General features: G+C 35.7%; 3 protein-coding genes across 7 annotated transcripts; 1 reads left to right on the forward strand and 2 right to left on the reverse strand.

Moving 5' to 3' along the window:
* The first annotated feature begins 326 nt into the window (after positions 1 to 326).
* Positions 327 to 10,887, forward strand: LOC132047215 (ATP-dependent RNA helicase-like protein DB10). Of its 4 annotated transcripts, none has more exons than XM_059438176.1 (9): positions 327 to 483; positions 4,952 to 5,300; positions 5,846 to 5,968; positions 6,771 to 6,839; positions 7,346 to 7,621; positions 8,205 to 8,555; positions 8,745 to 9,022; positions 9,632 to 10,051; positions 10,134 to 10,887. In XM_059438176.1, exons 2-9 carry the CDS (start codon positions 4,977 to 4,979, stop codon positions 10,603 to 10,605), a joined length of 2,313 nt encoding a protein of 770 aa, XP_059294159.1. In that variant the 5' UTR covers positions 327 to 483; positions 4,952 to 4,976; the 3' UTR covers positions 10,606 to 10,887. The 4 variants fall into 4 exon arrangements, with proteins under 4 accessions (XP_059294159.1, XP_059294161.1, XP_059294160.1 ...); XM_059438178.1 differs by having other exon boundaries at positions 10,140 to 10,887; XM_059438177.1 differs by having other exon boundaries at positions 339 to 483; positions 4,928 to 5,300.
* Positions 10,888 to 11,630: 743 nt separating this feature from the next.
* On the reverse strand, positions 11,631 to 15,464 carry LOC132047216 (phosphoenolpyruvate/phosphate translocator 2, chloroplastic-like). Of its 2 annotated transcripts, XM_059438180.1 has the most exons (8): positions 14,922 to 15,457; positions 14,039 to 14,191; positions 13,489 to 13,574; positions 13,115 to 13,199; positions 12,771 to 12,890; positions 12,592 to 12,669; positions 12,070 to 12,199; positions 11,631 to 11,922 (listed from the first exon to the last, which is right to left on the reverse strand). In XM_059438180.1, exons 1-8 carry the CDS (start codon positions 15,378 to 15,380, stop codon positions 11,846 to 11,848), a joined length of 1,188 nt encoding a protein of 395 aa, XP_059294163.1. In that variant the 5' UTR covers positions 15,381 to 15,457; the 3' UTR covers positions 11,631 to 11,845. The 2 variants fall into 2 exon arrangements, with proteins under 2 accessions (XP_059294163.1, XP_059294164.1); XM_059438181.1 differs by lacking the exon at positions 12,592 to 12,669 and having other exon boundaries at positions 14,922 to 15,464.
* A 1,827-nt stretch (positions 15,465 to 17,291) lies between these two features.
* LOC132047217 (uncharacterized) lies at positions 17,292 to 20,989 on the reverse strand. Its single transcript, XM_059438182.1, has 4 exons — positions 20,756 to 20,989; positions 19,604 to 20,079; positions 18,192 to 18,436; positions 17,292 to 17,752 (listed from the first exon to the last, which is right to left on the reverse strand). The coding sequence occupies exons 2-4, from the start codon at positions 20,053 to 20,055 to the stop codon at positions 17,511 to 17,513; spliced, it is 939 nt and encodes a 312-aa protein (XP_059294165.1). The 5' UTR covers positions 20,056 to 20,079; positions 20,756 to 20,989; the 3' UTR covers positions 17,292 to 17,510.

A 20,989-nucleotide genomic window follows, 5' to 3' on the forward strand; every position in this document is an offset into this window, starting at 1 on the left:
GAGTATTTTATTTATCCATATGGAAATACTTTTCCTCTATTATATTGTGACTTTTTAGTAAAAAAAGGGTATGGTGGGCCTGGTAGTCATAAACTCATACGTTACAGAATACTAACCTAACCATGGTTAATTAACTGACATCAGGACAGAGTATTGTATTTTGTTGTGACTTGTGAGGATGTTTTTTGTTGGTAGAAAATAGGTGAGGTGGCATATAGTCATAGCGCAGAATACTAACTTAACCATGGTTAATTAAGTCCTGAATCAGCACACACTATTGTTGGAGCCAACAATTTGTCTGCTGTCATATAAATATCCACCTGTTAGCCCATACTTTTGTCCCTTCGCTTCTCACTCCACTATAAGAAGCGTAGGTTTCTCTCCGGTTCTATAGCTTTGTATATATCGATTTCTATATATATATATATAAATTATTAAGCAGTGAGAACGGACGGTGGAGATCATCGGAACGACCTTCGTTAGGTATCATTTCTAGTGGCGATGTTTTAGATCTGAGTTGAACTTGCTATGTTTGACATTTGAACCTTGTTATGTGTTAGGAAAATGATAATGTAGGGTTTTATATCGGATTTTTTAATTTTTTTTTTTTGATTTTTGGTTTTGAGTTGGTTTATTTTTACTTTTTCTTTTGATTGTTTGGGCTTGAGTTGGTTTAATTTTTTTTTATTTTTTATTGTTTGATTTTGAGTTGTTGATTTTTTCGTTGTTTTTGCTCCTTTTAACCCTGCTATGTGTTAGTAAAATGATGACTGTAGGGTTTTATATCGATTTTTTTTTTGATTTTTTGTTTTTGAGTTGGTTTAATTTTTTTTTTTTTTTTATTGTTTGGTTTTGAGTTTTTTTTTTTTTTTTGGGGATTGTTTGGTTTTGAGTTGTTGTGCTTTTCAAACTGTTTATTTTTCCATTATTTTAGCTCCTTTAACCCTGTAATGTGTTCGTAAAACTGATAATGTAGGGTTTATATCGTTTTTTTTTTTTTTGATTTTTTGGTTTTGAGTTTTTTTTTTTGAATGTTTGGTTTTGAGTTGTCGTCCTTTTGAAGCTATTGATTTTCGCGTTATTTTAGCTCCTATATACCAGTAGGTTTAGAAAATTTGTGTGTTTTAGTTTTCATGGCTGTTTGTTTTGTTTTTGCTATGTGTTAGTAAATGATAATGCAGGGTTTTAGATCGATTTTTTTGTTGATTGTTTGGTTTCGAGGTGTCGTCATTTGATTTTCCTGTTATTTTAGCTCGTATATACTAGTAAGTTTAGAAAATTCGTGTGTTTTAGGGTTCTATGACTGTTTGTTTTGTTTTGACTATGTGTTAGTAAATGATAATGTAGGGTTTTAGATCGATTTTTTTGTTGATTGTTTGATTTTGAGGTGTCGTCATTTGATTTTCCTGTTATTTTAGCTCGTATATACTAGTAAGTTTAGAAAATTCGTGTGTTTTAGGCTTCCATGACTGTTTGTTTTGTTTTGACTATGTGTTAGTAAATGATAATGTAGGGTTTTAGATCGATTTTTTTGTTGATTGTTTGGTTTTGAGGTGTCGTCATTTGATTTTCCTGTTATTTTAGCTCGTATATACTAGTAAGTTTAGAAAATTCGTGTGTTTTAAGGTTCCATGACTTTTGTTTTGTTTTTGCTATGTGTTAGTAAATGATAATGTAGGGTTTTAGATCGATTTTTTTGTTGATTGTTTGATTTTGAGGTGTCGTCATTTGATTTTCCTGTTATTTTAGCTCGTATATACTAGTAAGTTTAGAAAATTCGTGTGTTTTAGGCTTCCATGACTGTTTGTTTTGTTTTGACTATGTGTTAGTAAATGATAATGTAGGGTTTTAGATCGATTTTTTTGTTGATTGTTTGGTTTTGAGGTGTCGTCATTTGATTTTCCTGTTATTTTAGCTCGTATATACTAGTAAGTTTAGAAAATTCGTGTGTTTTAAGGTTCCATGACTTTTGTTTTGTTTTTGCTATGTGTTAGTAAATGATAATGTAGGGTTTTAGATCGATTTTTTTGTTGATTGTTTGATTTTGAGGTGTCGTCATTTGATTTTCCTGTTATTTTAGCTCGTATATACTAGTAAGTTTAGAAAATTCGTGTGTTTTAGGCTTCCATGACTGTTTGTTTTGTTTTGACTATGTGTTAGTAAATGATAATGTAGGGTTTTAGATCGATTTTTTTGTTGATTGTTTGGTTTTGAGGTGTCGTCATTTGATTTTCCTGTTATTTTAGCTCGTATATACTAGTAAGTTTAGAAAATTCGTGTGTTTTAAGGTTCCATGACTTTTGTTTTGTTTTTGCTATGTGTTAGTAAATGATAATGTAGGGTTTTAGATCGATTTTTTTGTTGATTGTTTGGTTTTGAGGCGTCGTCATTTGATTTTCCTGTTATTTTAGCTCGTATATACTAGTAAGTTTAGAAAATTCGTGTGTTTTAGGCTTCCATGACTGTTTGTTTTGTTTTGACTATGTGTTAGTAAATGATAATGTAGGGTTTTAGATCGATTTTTTTGTTGATTGTTTGGTTTTGAGGTGTCGTCATTTGATTTTCCTGTTATTTTAGCTCGTATATACTAGTAAGTTTAGAAAATTCGTGTGTTTTAAGGTTCCATGACTTTTGTTTTGTTTTTGCTATGTGTTAGTAAATGATAATGTAGGGTTTTAGATCGATTTTTTTGTTGATTGTTTGGTTTTGAGGCGTCGTCATTTGATTTTCCTGTTATTTTAGCTCGTATATACTAGTAAGTTTAGAAAATTCGTGTGTTTTAGGGTTCCATGACTTTTGTTTTGTTTTTGCTATGTGTTAGTAAATGATAATGTAGGATTTTAGATCGATTTTTTTGTTGATTGTTTGGTTTTGAGGCGTCGTCATTTGATTTTCCTGTTATTTTAGCTCGTATATACTAGTAAGTTTAGAAAATTCGTGTGTTTTAGGGTTCCATGACTGTTTGTTTTGTTTTTGCTATGTGTTAGTAAATGATAATGTAGGGTTTTAGATCGATTTTTTTGTTGATTGTTTGGTTTTGAGGTGTCGTCATTTGATTTTCCTGTTATTTTAGCTCGTATATACTAGTAAGTTTAGAAAATTCGTGTGTTTTAGGGTTCCATGACTTTTGTTTTGTTTTTGCTATGTGTTAGTAAATGATAATGTAGGATTTTAGATCGATTTTTTTGTTGATTGTTTGGTTTTGAGGCGTCGTCATTTGATTTTCCTGTTATTTTAGCTCGTATATACAAGTAAGTTTAGAAAATTCGTGTGTTTTAGGGTTCCATGACTGTTTGTTTTGTTTTTGCTATGTGTTAGTAAATGATAATGTAGGGTTTTAGATCGATTTTTTTGTTGATTGTTTGGTTTTGAGGTGTCGTCATTTGATTTTCCTGTTATTTTAGCTCGTATATACTAGTAAGTTTAGAAAATTCGTGTGTTTTAGGTTCCATGACTGTTTGTTTTGTTTTTGCTATGTGTTAGTAAATGATAATGTAGGATTTTAGATCGATTTTTTTGTTGATTGTTTGGTTTTGAGGTGTCGTCCTTTGATTTTCCTGTTATTTTAGCTCGTATATACGAGTGTTTTAGGGTTTCATGATTGTTTGTTTTGTTATTTGCTTTGTGTTCCAGCATTTCAAAAGCTTTTAAACTAGTCCATTTGCGCATACATGCATGTGGGCATGTTTTTGCTTGAGAGGAGTCCACCTTCGTGTTATGATCGTAGGCATTTGGCCATAGGAAACAAATACTTTTCACTTTATTTGGAATTTTTGAAGTTGGAGTTGTGTTTAGTTATAGTTTTTGCAAACAACCTTTGGTTGTTTGAATGTACTGAAAGTGAAAACACGTTTTTAGGTGTTTTTCAAATGTTAAGTTGTATTTGGAATTTTCATGGCCAAACGCTGATTTTCAAATAAAGTGAAAAATTTCCGGAAAAGAGTGAATACTTCTCACGGCCAAACGGAAACAGACAATATTTACTTCCGTAACTAGTGGATGATAATGTAGGGTTTTAGATCAGTTTAATATTTTTTGATTGTTTGGTTTTAAGTTGTGCTTCTGAAGCTGTTGGGGTATCGAGTCACCAGGGGAGCAAAGTGGCAAAGATGTCTGGGTCGGGGTTTTTTGGTTGGTGAGGGGATTGCGACAAAAATAAATAAATTATGGGCTGCGTTTTGCTTTTATCATACACTTTGCAAGGGGCCCGTTTGAAAGTGTTGCTTTGTCTCCGTTGAGACCGTACCGACTACTGTTGAAGTGACGTGCTCTCTTCCGTTGTGTAGTTTGTCGTCTTTCTCTCTTTCGAGAAGCCCTTATTTTGCTGTTTTGACTGTAGTACATTATCAATAGGTTTTGAATAGTTTAAGTTAGTCCATTCTTTGACCTTTTAGTGACTCCTTTCAAAAGAGGTAACATCCGGTGAATCAGAGACAATTAATTAAGAATTCAAACCTTTTTTTTATGGAACAGACATATGAATATGCGTGGATCATAGTCTAAAATAACGATTTTTATTAGTTGTAGCAAAGAAAGAAACTTCATGTAAGTCAAAATAGGAAAATAAAAAAATGCCTAGCAACTTCTTTCTATGGAAATAAGGGCTTAGTTGATCCATGATTTATGTTTCTTCTTTCGTTTCCTTTTCGTTTGTTTCGAGATCGATTCTTTCTTTTTTTCTTGATTCTTTTCCGATCGAGATGTATAGAATCCACTTTTTTTTTTTTGTTCTTTCTCTTTCCTCCCTTGTTCTAAAAAGGGGAAAAGAGAAAAGAGGGGGAGAGGGATTCATCACCAATATTGCTGTTTCTATATAACACTTTTGTCAATTCTTCGAGGTGATGGAATATAATACATGAAAAAAGTGACTCATGGAGTCCTTTTCCAGTATAATTGCTTCTTTTAACTCTAATTCTCGCGCTTTAAGACGTCGTGTGTTTTCTGGCGCCAGGGGTCATTGGAGACTGAAGATTGAGATGGCTGCTACTGCAACTGCATCTTCTGCTGGTCCACGTTATGCACCAGAGGACCCCACCCTTCCCAAACCTTGGAAAGGTCTAGTTGATGGTAAGACTGGATATCTCTATTTCTGGAATCCAGAGACCAACGTTACCCAATACGAGAGGCCTGTTGCTACTTTCCATGGGGTTACGACTGCACAACATAAATCGTCTGTATCTGTAAGTTCATCAGTTCAGAGGCCTTCTCAAAGTCAACGTCCTGACCGTGATGATGACAATGAATACAACAGAGGTCCCAATGGTGGCTTGAGCAAGCTTTCCTCTGGAGAGGGTATTCAGGTATCTAGTTCTAATTAATATATGTGAATTCAATTTTCTTTTCTGTCTGACTTTTGGTGACTTAGTTACAAACGACAGGCGACATCAGCGTACCTTTGTGTTGAATATTATCTTGGATTGTCCATTGTCATTTTGAGAATCACTATCTCAGATTTGACCTTACCCAAAAAAAAAAATGGAATTGTATTCCTATGCAATAAATTTCCAGAGGTTCAATACGTTCAACAAAGAATTTGCAATATCACAAATGGTTTGATGGTTGTATGTTTAAGAGGAGATTCATCCGTGTTCTTATGCGGTTGTAGTTGTTGTAAAAGCCCTTAGTTTGGACTTTTGGCTTTGGACTAATTGCAATTATATCGTGCTTACACCACTCCTGAGTAATATGCAAAGGATAATTACTGAACCTCTTTTAGTCGAATATGCTTGGTTTCAGCCTCAGTAGATTTCTTTTGATCTCAGCAGATCTTTTCTTTTGCCCTCAAACAGTTTCCAAAATTTTCCCGTGTTTTTGATAACATAAGTTTTTCCCCGTCATTTTGTAGACTGCAAGAGGGAGTGAGCCTTCCCCCGACGTAACATCTGCTCCTAAAGGTTATAGTGCTCCAGCTGCTGCAAGTGACATATCTCCAGATGCCTATCGCCGTCAGCATGAAATTTCTGTTGCAGTAAGCATCTGTACCTTTTTAATCATGTAGAAACCATTCGTTTATTAGTCATTTTTCTTCAAATTGGGAAACTGGAGCCCCTGTTGGCCTTTGATTTAACTTTCGGAAATAATTGGGAATTAATTGAGGTAGTTCTATAAACTTCATAAAAACTTTGAGGTAGTTTCATGGATTTTTGAATTTCAACGCTCGAGGATCGGAAGGAACTTGTGGATATTACTAATGAAGTTGGTACCAACTTAAATAATTTTCTCTATCTTGCTTACCAGGAATCAATGAGGACACTCGTATTTTTGTTGGCCAGCGGCCACAATAATGGCTATGGGTAGTGCATGAAATTATGTTGATGTGAATAACAAACTTTTTGTAGATTTCAGAAAACACAAATACTTGCAATGTAATAGAAAGTTAGGAGGCAGCTACTATATCTTTGGTGACAGCAGTAAGGAATTTATTTCGGGGTGGTTCTTTGTTTGATGAAACAAGAAAAACAATACAAAAAATAAACAAATTTAATGAAACAAGAAATGCAACTCAGACTGGCCTTTTTGTTTGGTTCATCTAAGCCAAAGATCAACTGTTTTTGGTTTCTTTGGTCTGTGATAATCATTGTCAATACAGAGTTGACTCGTAGCACTGAGTGTGGCAAACTCATATGTATGATAACTTCATTACATGACTCATGTTGTTCATTGAAAAACCTGCGTATTCATCTTTTATCATCTTTCAAGATCCATCCTTCCATGTAAACAAGCCCGAAAAGGCATGTCGGTCATACTCATGTCTTATTTTATTTTTCCAGGGAGGTGATGTGCCGCCACCTTTCACGTCATTCGAAGCGGCTGGGCTTCCTCCGGAGATTTTGAGGGAGGTATAAATGTAGTCCGCTAGTTTGTTTTAATCCCTTTCGGGAACATCTCTATTGGAGAGCTTATTTTTTAAGGATCAAGTCTTCTGTTAATTTCAATGGCCGCTGGAGGTCCATTGCAGTACTCATCCAATTTTTCCCTCTATACTTTGACGCAGATGCGATATTTGCTCCAGGGAGGAGCTAAATGTCGTACGCTGTGCGGCCCTCTTTTTGGTCTTCCATGTATTTGGAGTGCCCTTATTTGGTGGACCAATTTTGAAAGGCTTTCTGAACCATCCTTGTTCATGGCTGGGACTGCTGTTGGTGGTGTCAGTCTGCCACATGGTCTGAACTGAAGAAGAGGCGTCCTCCTGCTCTTGCTTGCATATGCAAGCGTTGGCTGCCTGCGTAAGGGGGATATGCTTCTTCTTGTGTTGGCCACTTAAACAAATCGTAGAAGTAATCTAGGAGTAACTTCCAAGCTTGTACAATTGCTGATGGAGGTTTTCCAACTTTTTCATTTCCAGATTCGTCAAGCTGGGTTTCCTGCTCCTTCCCCAATACAGGCACAATCCTGGCCCATTGCACTTCAGGGCCGCGACATAGTAGCTGTTGCAAAGACTGGCTCTGGGAAAACTTTGGGTTTCTTGCTTCCTGGCTTTATTCTTCTAAAGCGACGTCGGAGTACTCCTCAACCAGGCGCAGGCCCTACTATTTTGGTTCTGTCGCCAACAAGAGAGTTAGCCACACAGATACAAGACGAAGCTGAGAAGTTTGGTAGATCTTCAAAGATATCTTGCACGGTATGAATTGTTATTTGACTATGTTTAGTGTAAAAGTTTGATACCAGAAGCAGATTTTTCTGTAGATTTCCATTTACTGATGCTTGGCCTAACTAAGTTATTAATATCTAGTAATCAGAAGGCAGCTAGCGCTGTCACGTCTTTTACTATACTCAACTCTGCCATATTTTTCAGTAAAGTGTGATTCTAAAGTTCTATCTTTTCAAATGGTTGTGTGGCCAGAAGTGAAACCTAGGGTTAATCATTGTGTTTTTAGTGTTGTTATACAGTATACACAATTGTTTAAATGCATATCTGATTCTTTTGGTCAACCATAAGTTTTATAATGTAAAGGCCCCATATACCAAATGATTATATTAGTGTTTACATCAGTGTATTCTTCTGCGCCTGCTCGTAGAACAATTAACAAATATTGACATGCTCATGTTTGGAACAGATGAACTAAGTGAATGTCTGTTTCACATTTTCTTGAAAGTTGATAATGCTGTATGGTTTTTGGTTAGTGTCTAAATGGAGGCGCCCCAAAAGGCCCTCAGCTTTGACATTTCTTGAAAATTGACAATGCTGTATGGTTTTTGGTTAGTGTCTATATGGAGGCGCCCCAAAAGGCCCTCAGCTACGAGATCTGGACAGGGGAGTAGATATTGTTGTTGCTACCCCTGGTCGTTTGAATGATATTTTGGAGATGAGAAGAATTAGGCTGGATCAAATTTCTTACTTGGTGTTAGACGAAGCGGATCGTATGCTGGACATGGGATTTGAACCTCAGATAAGGAAGATTGTGAAGGAGGTGCCTACTCGGCGGCAGACACTGATGTATACAGCAACATGGCCAAAGGAGGTTCGTAAGATTGCAGCTGATCTATTGGTTAATCCAGTTCAGGTTAACATTGGAAATGTTGATGAGCTTGTCGCGAACAAGTCTATAACTCAGGTGCATTTCTGTTTTCTTTTTCTTGGACGTTGCTCATTGGATGTTTCTAAACATTCTTCCTCTCTCCTAAACCGGGTTAGAGGACTGATGTGTCATGGTAGAATGTCTCTCCTATTTCCCCGAGCCCGAGGGCGAACCTGTACTCGACATAGTGAGGTTACATTATATTGAATTAATTTTCTTGTGCAGTACATTGAAGTCTTGTCATATATGGAGAAACAAAAGCGGCTAGACCAGATCTTGAGATCCCAGGAGCCTGGATCAAAAATCATTATCTTCTGTTCAACAAAGAAAATGTGCGACCGACTTGCTAGCAATCTTACACGCCCATTTGGAGCTGCTGCAATTCATGGTGACAAATCTCAGGGTGAGAGGGATCATGTATTGAGCCAGTTCCGCACTGGTAGGTCCCCCGTTCTTGTTGCCACTGATGTTGCTGCTCGGGGCTTGGATGTCAAAGATATCAGGTTGGTGGCATTAAGAATCTTGTAGTATGCTTCATTATTTGTGGGTCACATGCAATTCTCTTTTGATGGCTAACTGAATGGAAAAATAGTATATGCCTTCACTTTCTTATGGAGTGCATTCAGACTGATATATATTCTTTATAAGTTCTCTTTCTATGTTAGTTCCCCTTAGTCAATAGGGTACGAACAGTTGTGTGGGGTGTGGAGGTATGTCTGCTTTTGTTTTGAGGATTGTTAGGTGATTTTGGGAGAGCATATGCCAAAGCTGCACCTTTATACCTTTCTTGCAACCAAATCACAGGTGAATGTCTGATGTCATATTTAGTTGGAAAAGTTGATGGATGAGTAAAGTTCAGATTGTATCTTGTCCTAGAAATTACATTGTGAGTTCTTCCAGTTTGCTGCCAGGATACCCTATAGCTGTTAAGTTAGATAAATAAAATGTACTCTGGCATGGTTTGACATCATCCTGGGATTTATGGTTTTACATTTGAAATATTGTGCATCCTTATAAATATTCTTTAAAAGAGTAGTTTTTCTTTTTCTTTTTTTGTCGGCGGGGGATTTGTCTTTTGTGTAAGTTAATAGTTGATGAAACATTTGTGGCAGGGTGGTGGTCAACTTTGACTTTCCTACTGGAATAGAGGATTATGTTCACAGAATTGGAAGAACTGGTCGGGCTGGTGCGACTGGTGAGGCCTACACATTTTTTTGTGACCAGGATGCTAAACATGCTTCAGATCTCATTAAAGTTTTAGAAGGTGCAAATCAGAAAGTGCCTACTGAACTACGTGATATGGCTTCTCGAGGTGGTGGTATGGGAAGGCCTAAGCGTCAATGGGATTCTGGCCCAGGTGGACGTGAAGGAGGACGTGGGGGACGTTATGATGGCGGCTATGGTGGACGTGAAAGTGGACATAGGGGACGTTATGATGGCGGCTATGGTGGACGAGATGGAGGAAGGGGTGGTTGGGAAGCCCCATCATCGGAAAAAAGTGGACGTGGTTATGACTCGGATTCACGTGACAGGTCCCTAGCTGTGTATTTAATTATACATGTGTATCTTTTCCCCCCTTTTCTCCCATGGTTCTGACTAGTTTTTGTGATTTAGTGATAGATATGATCATGGCTCTCATGGTACCGATGCTCCAGCTAGCTTCCACGCTCGTAGCTTCCATGAAACTATGATGCAGGCTTCACAGAGACGTGGTCGAAGTCCGAGCAGAAGCCCAAAAAGAGGTTCGGGATGGGGTGATAGTAAAAGTAGGGAGCGCAGTCGCAGCCGTAGTGCTGAAAGATCTGATCGGTCTCCTCCTCGTCGAGGCCCAGTTGGGCGCAGTTTTCACGAAAGCATGATGGGGCACGGTGGATCATCCCCAGTGGCCTCAAAACACCTATCTCCTTCAGCCTGTGATTCCAGAGAAAAAGTTGGAGGGTCATATGATGATAGCCAAAAGGGCTGGGAAAGAGAAAGATCTCCAGCTAGATCGGAAGGTAATGGAAAATTTGGCGATGGACCTCGTGCTGACAATGGAGAGGGGGAAGAAGGTGTGATTCGCGAAGAAGACAAAACAAGGGCCTAACTTGGCATGCCGTATATTCTGTGTTGTTTTCTGATGTGTTGTAGCTACCCCGTAGGAATTGCTGGAAAGAAAAGGACCCCCGTTTTGTTTGGTTTAACCATCACCGGTACATTTTTTGGTAAACAACGTTTTCCGATAGAAGCTTTTAGCGTATTTTGGAAGTAGATAGCTGAAAGTTTGAAAGTGGATAGTTTTAGACTGATGTAAATGTATACAGTTTGACATCAAACTTGGTTTTAATGGTACTTAAACCAATCATGCAGTGCTATGGAAAGCCAACTTCTGTTTGCGTTGATTCTCCTTTATCCTAACTGATCATTAAGTGCATGAGTTAATTTCAGTGGTTCATGCATTACTTCAACAATGTGATTTAAACTAAGTCTCAGAAGCCACGAGCAAATTTTCGATCTCATTTTATTCTTAAGGAGGAGGTATTAGATGAGCATTTTATAACAGTTTCACATTATTTTACTGGACAATTTGTAGCAAATTTTGTGGAGTGTGTCAATGTAATGAGCGACTATATATCTTGTTAAGCGATGTCGTGTATTTTCCTGAATTTTCGCACACTCAACCCACCCTCAACGATATATATATATATGATTTTTGTCTTTCTTTCTAATTATTTGAGGGGCAATACCATTTCATTTATGACTTTAGTTCTCTTAATAAATTCGTGGCTAATAAATCTTTCAGAAATAGAGTTTATATATATATATATATATATATATATATATGATTTTTGTCTTTCTTTCTAATTATTTGAGGGGCAATACCATTTCATTTATGACTTTAGTTTTCTTAATAAATTCGTGGCTAATAAATCTTTCAGAAATAGAGTTTATGTAAGACGCAGACACAGGACAAAAAAAAGTAGCAACTTGAAAAAAATATTGGATTCTCATAAACAGTTTTGCTATATATCCTTCTATCCCCTTGTGTAAGATGGTCAAATTTTACTTTCGAGAAGCGCTTCATTAGAGATCTGTTACTTCTTAAATAAATGTAACGATGTAGAAGGCAGATAAAAAATGGATTGCTGATTTTCAGAATTAGACCTTGGTGCTGCTGTAGAATTCAAAGGGGCATGAACAAAGGGCTGAAATGACAATGATCAAAAGGTAAAAAGAAAAAGGGGTGAAATGACTATATTCTATATGAGAGTGTTTCCTATTCTTTTACACAGTTGCAAATTTAGTTCTGCATTAAGGCCACAGACTTTGGTAATTTTCTTCACTTGTTATGCAACTTTTGACTTCCGTTGTAACCTCTTTGCTCTTGAATAAAGAAAGACTCCAGCTAGAGCCAAAGCAGTCCCTGAGAACATTGAACAGTTTCTCAAGCTAGTCAATTAGTAATAAATTCACTCAGCCAATCAACAGAAAAAAAAAAAAAAAAAAAAAAAAAGAGAAACTGATATACTTTTAAAAAAAATAGTGTAGTAAGTACAGAATCAATATTTACCAAGGGAATTAATTGGTGAGACAGGTGTTTGGAAAAAGATGACTGAGGATACAATGACCACCACTCTCTTCACACAATTGCCAACTGCATGTGTCACTGGTGATACCATTTGTAGGATCATATATGAAACCTTCCAAAAAGAAACAAATCAAGTAAAGAAAAAAAAAATACAGAATCTAAATTTGGCGGTTCAACTTTTTAGGTTTTTAGCACTAAAATAATTGTGCTATTGTAATTATGCGTGCACATTGTTTTAGTGGGTTTTCAGATATATATATATATATATATATATATCTATGCTCCAGTCGATAATACTAAGTTCAGTTGAACCCAATGCACAAAAGCTGCATCAGCCCCTGGTTAGAATGATAGTGCTTAGTAATATAGTTTTCACTTTTCAAGAGATATTAAAGCATTGAGAACTAGAGTTAAGTTTCGATGCAGATGTAGAAATTATGCCCTGAAAATGGGCAGATATTTGAAAGAAAAGCAGATTATAATGTAAAATTAAAGGAAGCTAACCTGTTGGTAAGTGTGAAAGCAGAATCCAGCTAAAAGAAGTCTCATACACATTTCCCTGACATTTAAACCTTGGCTTGCCTAGATTGACACGGAAGATGAATATCCACATTGTAGCAAAAGTAGAAGATAGAAATCACTTCAAACATGGCTGAAAGTTAATATATACTACTACTACTTACAGCATATTGTAGATAGGATGGAGTAAACTTGATCCCTTCCATCAAAATGGCAGCAGGTACCAAAAGGATGAATGAAATGATTGTAATGATAGAGAAAAGATTGATATTGTCCAATGCCTCCTATTTGACAGTCTTTGCTGGTTAGTGGTTTCACAAGACAAAATATTGCATCTCCAAAAACTATGATTAATCAAAGACTAAAAAGGGCGGACCAATGCACAAAGCATCTCAGGGGCTATGGCTCCGTTTGTTTTTATTAAGAGTAAGATGTAAATTTGAATACGTATGATATTAGAATAATTGATACTTTTGTTTCTTAGCATCCAAATGTTTAGTGTCTATACCTCCTCTTTAACCATGAACTTTTTGCTAAATACATTGCGCGATTGGTTAGTTAGATTGGAAGCCATTGCACTGCCAAATCCTATCCTGTTCCAAAGACAGAGAATTCATAATCAATGTATAACTTTTTATTAGGAAACGTAGTAATAACAACGAACGTGCTAAACTATTAGTAGGAGTAGAAACCGCGATGGTTAAGAAATTACAGCCTTCAAAATAAGAAACAGTGAATCCGTGGGTATACCATGAAGTTACAAAGGTTTGTACTTGTGAATCAATCCCCTACAGCTAAATGTAGGCATAAGAAAAGAGCAATAAAAAGGACTAGCCTATGAAAATGAAACGACAAGATGTACAAAAATAGGAAGAGGCATACCAATTAAAAGAGGCCTCTGTCATTGATGCTAATGCTACTCCACCAACAATGGGAACCAGGGAAGATACAATCCAGAGAGATGGCCGCTACTTGTGCACAAGAAGACATCATTTTAGATGCTAAATAATCTAATAATGCTTAAGCAGGCTGAATTTCTAATGTAATTCACAAAGGATAAGAATAATGGCATGTTTGGTCAAGCTTTCAAAATCTGTTTATTATTTAAAGTGTCAAATGTGCCTTTTAAAAAGGTACTTTTTGAGAATAACAATTTGTATTTGGCAAATCAATTTGGAGAATAGCATTAGAGCAATACTTTGTTCTTGGCAAATATCTTTTAGCTTTTGAAATACAGTTTCTCCTACAGGCTATAAGACTGTTACTATTAGAGATAAATGAGGGTGTTTTCGTAAATTTATACTACGTGGTTTTAGCTTATATTACACGTTTAGTAAACATAAAAAGTGCTTATAAACTAATATCAACTGAATGTGATACATTCAAAAGAGTAACAGCTAAATGGTGCTACGTGGTTGAAAAAGTTTTATACCTCTGCAAGAAAAAGGGCAGAAAGAAGTACAGTGAAAAAAGGTTCCATTGCTTTGATAGTGTGAGTGAAGGAAACTGCTACTCTCCCAAGACTGATGTTCGTTAGAAGATTACCCAATGTGTGAACTGCAGCTAGTGAAAATATTGCTCTAAACTGGAAATTCAATATACACAAATCAAACAAAAGAAGGTTAGTTGTACCGAAAATAAATTCTCATAGAAGAAAAATGGATCATTGTGTAAGTTTGATACGAATGGAAGTCATTTTCTATGGAAAATGCTTTCCTAGGGAAACGTTTGCTGTGATTTTTTTTTTTTTTTTTTGTAAAATGATTTCCATGTTTGGTTGGTGAGTAGAAAATATATTCTAGGAAAAATATATTAAAAAACTCTCTTTCTTTTCAATTTATGTGTCCTGATTTGGAGTACAAGTTAGGCTAACTAATTTTCGGTGTTAAATTTATTTAGAAACTATATAAAAGTAATTATAAGTTACAATAGTTAACAATTCAATATTTATACAGTATTTGAAAAATCGTGGTCAAAGAAAGCATCTTTTGACTCTCAAATTAGTAACTACTGAGCATAAATTGATACAAAGAGAATAATATTAACAAATCGGAGTGTGTTTTGATGAAAATTTGGAGTGCTAAAGATTAATTATAATGTCCAATCAGTAGTCGAAAAAAGTATTATGAAGTTTAAAGTTAAGGTAATCGTAAGGAAAATAACTCAGATTCATATATCAGTAAACATTATTTCCCTCGTTGATCAAATACCAGAAAATGACTTTTAACAAATTTTTTTTTTTTTTTTTTTTAAGAAAATGACTTCAGAAGTACAAACAGAGTAGAAAAAAAAAAAAAAGGATAAGAAAGAGTAACTTGAGATTTAGTGATCTTGGGTATTGGATGGAGACGAAATCCCCACATAAACAGTATTAGCATAGTGCCACACCCAAATTGGAAAGCCGTAACACTTGCCGGAAATGGAAAGACCTTGAGAACCTGTTTGTTGTAAATGTTGTAATATATATTCAAAGTGTACCATGTTCCAAACATAGCACCCAATTGCATAGTATTTACAAATTCACGTGGCTTTGCAGCCTCAGATTCTTCAGCATTTTCTGCAACTGCCTTAACTTTGAACAGAGCAAATCGACATCGATTTTTGAGCAAATTAGGAACACTAAGTTGGTGAATTGAGTTACTGTTTGGCTTGTGGAAAGCATAATGCTGATGAGGTGAGTTGAATTTATTATTACTAGTAAAGATTTGATTGGGAGGCTTATGAGGCTTTAGAAATGGTGTGGAAAGAGACATGTAAAATGTACAGGTTTCCATTTTTGCAAAGCCAAAAATAGTCTGAATCGACTAGTGGGGAGCTTATAAGTGAAAGGTGAAACTTCTTAACGACATTATGTTGGAAGGTAAAAATTTAAATTTTCTGCAACTTTGGTGGGGACGAGAAGAACCATTATTATACTCCCTCTATCTCATTTTATGTGTCTTGGCCAGAGGCGGAGTCAATTTTTTTACTAGGGGATTCAAAAATATAAAGAAGTAAACATACGAAAAAGCTAAGGAATTCAACATCTACAATATATACATAAAAAATAATTTCAACTTTATATATACAAAGTAATTTTTCGCCAAAGAATTCAGATGAAGCCCCTTACCCCTTACTGGCTCCGCCCCTGGTCTTAGCGTAACTAAGCATAGACAGTGGCAGAAGTACCTTAGCCAAGGGCCTTCGCTAGAAAATTATCGCGTAAAAAGGTTTAAAAAATATTTTCTATGTATATATATATATTATATAATATTTGTTGAATTTCTTTGGCTTTTTCGTGTGTTTATTTCTTTAAATTATGAGATTTTTCTTTGTGAAAATCCTGACTCTATTAGTGAAAAATTTAGAAAATAAAGAATACTTTTGAATCTTATAACATTGAACTAAAGATGTATATTATGTATCAAAATATATCTTGACTTGTATTTTTAAACATGTTACGTGGGATATTGAAACTGAAAGTTACTAAATACTATAGTAAATAACATTCCTTTTTAAACTTACTTAAAAAGAAAGTCAGAGGATATTATTCAGAGATATACCTTAATATTGGCTTGTAGTATAAGTTAATAGCTGTGATAAAGGGAGTGGACACTGGACTAGTGGTGTGTGGTGGTTTAGGTCCTTGGCGAGTGAATGGAGATCAGTAGTACTATTTCCATGGTCACAATCTATTGTGAGCCGACATGCATTTATTACTATTGATGTGGCTAGGGAAGTTCCTTTATGCAACATTTGTACAAAGTTTATTTACCCTCTTTTAGGCATAATACATAAATAGGCCCTCAAAATTGGCCTCAACTTGTAAAAAGTTAAACACATAAACACAAATGTTGATGTGGCGATAGCGTGGTATTGACGTGGCACATACTTTTGGAGCTGCCTAGATGATCATTTTGTAAGTTAAAGTGTTTAATTGACAAAGTGGAGATAAGTTGAGGTGCCTACCTTTGCACACTCAAAGTTCGAAGGCATATTTAAAAAATGAGACCAAGTTTAAGCGCCTACTTATGTATTATGTCCCTCTTTTATGTTGGCAGCTAGGTAAAAATTAATTGCATGTGACTTTGGCGGGACCAGAACGAACAACTGTTATTATTATTATTATTATTATTATGATTATCACTCAAATCAATATACCAGAACGTACAATTATTATCATCATTATTACACAAATAAATATCTTATTATTGAGTTAATATCAACAGCCTGGGCAAGGGACTAAAAGTATGTGGCATGCTTGAAGATTGACAGAAGGATTGTGATCAGAGCTTTGTGGTCGCCATCTAATATGACGAATGATGTCGCTTTCCAGGTTCCTCACTGTCACACAGTTTATTTGCCCTCTTTTGCCAGTAAGAGCTTTCAACAATTTATCTCAAACTTTAAAGCAAGATTTGAGCTTATCCTAATTTATTTGACATTCGACATTTTGACATGTTTTTGACAATTGACATTTCCAATTTAATTGGTTAACCTAGCAAGAAAGCTAGCAATTCCAGGAAAATGACCTGACAATATTTACCTCCTCTCTGTCCAAAAAAAAAAAAAAAAAAGGTTTTGCCATTTATATCATTTCATATCACTTTCTAAGCAATGGTAACTCATTCTGCTTAACAATTCAACATGGAAGATGAACAAAAAAATAAAGTAATGCAGGCAGCACAAAATCTGATGCCGTAGGATGACATAAATAGAATTTGTAATATTGAAAACAAATCCCCTTCAGGTAGAAGCAATTAGTTCGTTTTTTGTCAATCTCAAGCCAAAACTGTCGGATATCACTTCTGGACAGTCCGCTCCTTACGAACCGATAACTACAAGGATATCCACTCGTAGAATCATCAAGAAATAACCACAAACAGTGTGCTTGACCACAAAATTTGGACCTTCATTGAAGCATATTACACAAAACATTTAAGTCTGGCAAATGTCAAATAGCCAGTATGACCTCTTGCCTCACCAGAAGGCCTAATCACAACCGTAGGAGAAGAAAAGCATTCATTCCCATTGCTTCCTTCCGCAGAACCCTGCCTCCTCTTCCGTGGAGGGCGCTCAATAGAACCTCCTTCATTTACTGGGCAGCTCTCTAGTATCTTTTGTCTAACTTCATAGGTGCGTAGAAGGACTTCAAATGTTCTTATATCTACACAAACAAAAACACATGCCACATGAAAATCTGTAGTTTCTATAGCAGCTTTTTAAACTGAATGAGATCAATAGCCTATTTGGCTAAGCTTCCAGCTTCCAACATCTGCTCATTTTGAAAAGTGCTTTTCGAAAAAGTACTTTGGAGGGTATCAGTTTGTGTTTGGCTAATCAATGTGAAAAGCATTTTTGCCAATATTAGAATAGTACTTTATGCTTGTCCAATTTTCCAAAAGTGCTTTTAGGGAAGAACTATTATTTTTAGCTTCTGAAAAGCAGGTTCTGCTAATACTCAAAAGCACTGATTTTTCTGTACAAGCTTGGCCAAGCACCTCAACTTTCTAAGATAAGCCTTTTTTGGAAGAATAAAAATAAACACTTTTGGGTTCCCAAAAGCCTGGCCAAATAGGCTACAAGTCTCCAGGAGAATAACTTACCTGTAAAATGTGATTTGAGTGCTTCACAAGAGCGCTGTACTTGCTCAATACATGGCGAGAAGGAGCACAATACCCCATCTGGTTTCAACATTTTGCCAGCAGAAGGAATGGCAAGCCAAGGTTGAGGAAGGTCTAGGAATACTGAATCTGTCCTCCCACAAAATTCATCAGGGAACCCTTCGCCCTGTATATCTCTTACTCCTACTGTTACCAGATTGCTCAACCCTGTCTTTTCAAAGTCCTCCCTATATTCGGAAATATTAAACACCAAGTTAAACTTACATAAAATGAAAATTATAAATTTATAATGAGCTCCTCTAAAGGAAAATTATAAATTTATAATGAGCTCCTCTATCTCATTCTCCTCTTTTAGATGGGCGTGTAGAGCTGAGGGAATTTGGACAGATCTTAGCCGACCATACAATTACCTTTCTTTGGGAGTTTTGATTGTGTTACAGTGAAAACAACACATAACGAAATAGAAGAAAGCAAATTTAAATCTTGTTAACAATAAGCCATTAAGTTCCTTTCAAGAAACTTTTATTGATAGCATCTAGGGTTATATGTGCCAGCAGAAGTTTGAGTCAAACAACCATCTATTCCTCACTGTACAGTGTCTGCAGACTTATGATAGATGTTTTTTTCTATTTTTGGCCTTAACTGGGTAATACCACAGAACACTAAAGAAGCCTTTGAAGGTTGATGATAAAGCCATTAAGCAAGTATAGAAGATGATCCCTGCTAGTATTTTTGGTGTATTTGGACAGAAAGGAACAGAAGATGTTTTGATGGTTTATCAACTCCAATCCATTTCCTTAAGGCTACATGTTTAGTGTATTTATATAGCTGGAATAATGCCTCACCTGTCGATCCCCTGAAACTTCTGTCCTTTGTTAGCTCTCTGATCCTATCATAGTTCCTGATGTATAGCAGCTAATAAAGTTTTATTTTGTCCACCTATCATTTGTAACTTTTGCATCTACTTGATGCCAGTAATGATATTACTATTACTTAAAATAAATAAAAAGCATCTAGGGTACAACACAATATTTTTTTGATAATGTACAACACAATATTTTTTTTGATAAGGAACACAATATAAAGATCGCTTATAAACACAGTATTTATTGATAGCATCTAGGGTACAACACAATATACAATATGTACCATGAATGACTTTCATAGCCTCTTGAGGAATGCCCCTACAACTAAAAATGTGTCCAGCATGAATTTTAAACATCTCCTAAAACTAATATTTGCACTAGTATGACTGTAAAGGATAGTAGATGCACTTAAAACCAACAAAAGCATGGCAGAAATCACGCCAAAACAATTGAAGACTTAATGACTGTAAATTCACGAATAAGTTCCTAACGAAGTAGAATACATAAACATGGTATTAAGAGCCTTACCTGGCTGAGGCAGCTCTCTGTTCATGGAAATCAAAGGTATAAACATGGCCAGTGGGGGCCACAGCCCTTGCAAGGGAAGTTGACAAAGATCCACTTCCAGTACCAGATTCAAGAACCAAACAACCAGGAACAATCTCCAAATACATAATGACGAAACTAATATCGGCTATATAAAGAATCTGAGTTCTGTGACTTAAAACCAATGTCCATAACTCTGCAGTTGGAGCTAACAAGTAAACAAAACTTCCTTTGTTACTTAAAACTTTGGACCCGAATGGTTTGCCTATCCATTCAGAATGCTTAAAAGCACCAAAACGATTCTGCAGAACCCCATCCTCACTGACTTTCACTGCTTTCATTGTATCATGCCTCTCATACACAATGACCAAATCTCCATCTTTAATGCAGCGCTTAAACGATAATTTATTTGCTGAGTCAATCGGAAGAATCATTTAAAATGGTTGAAGCTTAATTACCTGCCAAACACAATCCAATAAATAATCACTCAAGAGCTTCAAAAACTGCAGAAAAGAAAACAACAGAAACCCAAATAAGCTACAGAATTGTGTAGCGATGAGTGCCACCATGCATCGCCATTTTTAATAAATCTCTAAAGTAACTAAAAACTTCCTCTAACCTCATTCGCCCAAGAAAGCAAGCTACAAATATAAACCTTCCAGAAAATTAGTATATTTTCCGGCGCTTTTGCTGGATTCTAGATAATGGGTCTTTTTCAGCTCAAAAGGGGATCATAGGGAAATAAAAAGAAGCAGTATGAAGGGAAAAAGAGGAATAAAGTTGGTATTTTGTAAGGTATAGAATGAAAAATCAATGAAGCTTGAAACAAAATCGGATTTTTAAATTTCTGATCAACGAAAAGCTACTGAGAAATTGTTTTGTTATTATTTTTTCCCCTTTTCTATTTTAGGAATTCCACTATTGTAAACCAGGTTTTCTATCCAGTTTTATTTTTATTTTTATATATAGACAGGACTATCCAATAAATAATTACTCAAGAGCATCAAAAACTGAAAAACATAACAATAAGCTTAACAATTCGTCAAGCCTAATGTGCTTGTATTTCCAACCATCAATATAGCAATGATTACAAAAAGTTAACAGAGTTATATATGTATATAGTTGTGCACTCACTATTTTTCAAATTCTAGATCCGGGCCTCTGAGTATGTGTTCTTATCCACAATGGAAACAACTTCAAACAGAGGACACACGAGATTCTTCTCTGCTCTCAGTTTCAATTGAAAACAGTTTTCAGTGACTGGAAAATATGAAGATGTGGAAACATAAGAGAGGGTTTATGTTGCGAGGTTTTACAGTTTACTTTCAAGGGAATAGAGCATGATTCTATTTTCCAGGTATTGGTGGG

The sequence above is a fragment of the Lycium ferocissimum genome, chromosome 2 (assembly GCF_029784015.1).
Source record: "Lycium ferocissimum isolate CSIRO_LF1 chromosome 2, AGI_CSIRO_Lferr_CH_V1, whole genome shotgun sequence".
Taxonomy (NCBI): Eukaryota; Viridiplantae; Streptophyta; class Magnoliopsida; order Solanales; family Solanaceae; genus Lycium; species Lycium ferocissimum.

Excerpts from the sequence above, each read along its gene's own strand:
- LOC132047215 (XM_059438176.1), top strand. The coding sequence starts at position 4,977 with ATGGCTGCTACTGCAACTGCATCTTCTGCTGGTCCACGTTATGCACCA. Across the intron at positions 6,840-7,345 it reads CTCCGGAGATTTTGAGGGAG|ATTCGTCAAGCTGGGTTTCC; the intron begins GTATAAATGTAG and ends TTTCATTTCCAG. Across the intron at positions 7,622-8,204 it reads CTTCAAAGATATCTTGCACG|TGTCTATATGGAGGCGCCCC; the intron begins GTATGAATTGTT and ends GTTTTTGGTTAG.
- LOC132047216 (XM_059438180.1), bottom strand. The coding sequence starts at position 15,380 with ATGGAAACCTGTACATTTTACATGTCTCTTTCCACACCATTTCTAAAG. Across the intron at positions 13,575-14,038 it reads CTGCCCTTTTTCTTGCAGAG|CGGCCATCTCTCTGGATTGT; the intron begins GTATAAAACTTT and ends GTGCACAAGTAG. Across the intron at positions 12,200-12,591 it reads GCTTTCACACTTACCAACAG|GTTTCATATATGATCCTACA; the intron begins GTTAGCTTCCTT and ends TCTTTTTGGAAG.
- LOC132047217 (XM_059438182.1), bottom strand. The coding sequence starts at position 20,055 with ATGATTCTTCCGATTGACTCAGCAAATAAATTATCGTTTAAGCGCTGC. Across the intron at positions 18,437-19,603 it reads CAGAGAGCTGCCTCAGCCAG|GGAGGACTTTGAAAAGACAG; the intron begins GTAAGGCTCTTA and ends TTCCGAATATAG. Across the intron at positions 17,753-18,191 it reads ACTCAAATCACATTTTACAG|ATATAAGAACATTTGAAGTC; the intron begins GTAAGTTATTCT and ends TTGTTTGTGTAG.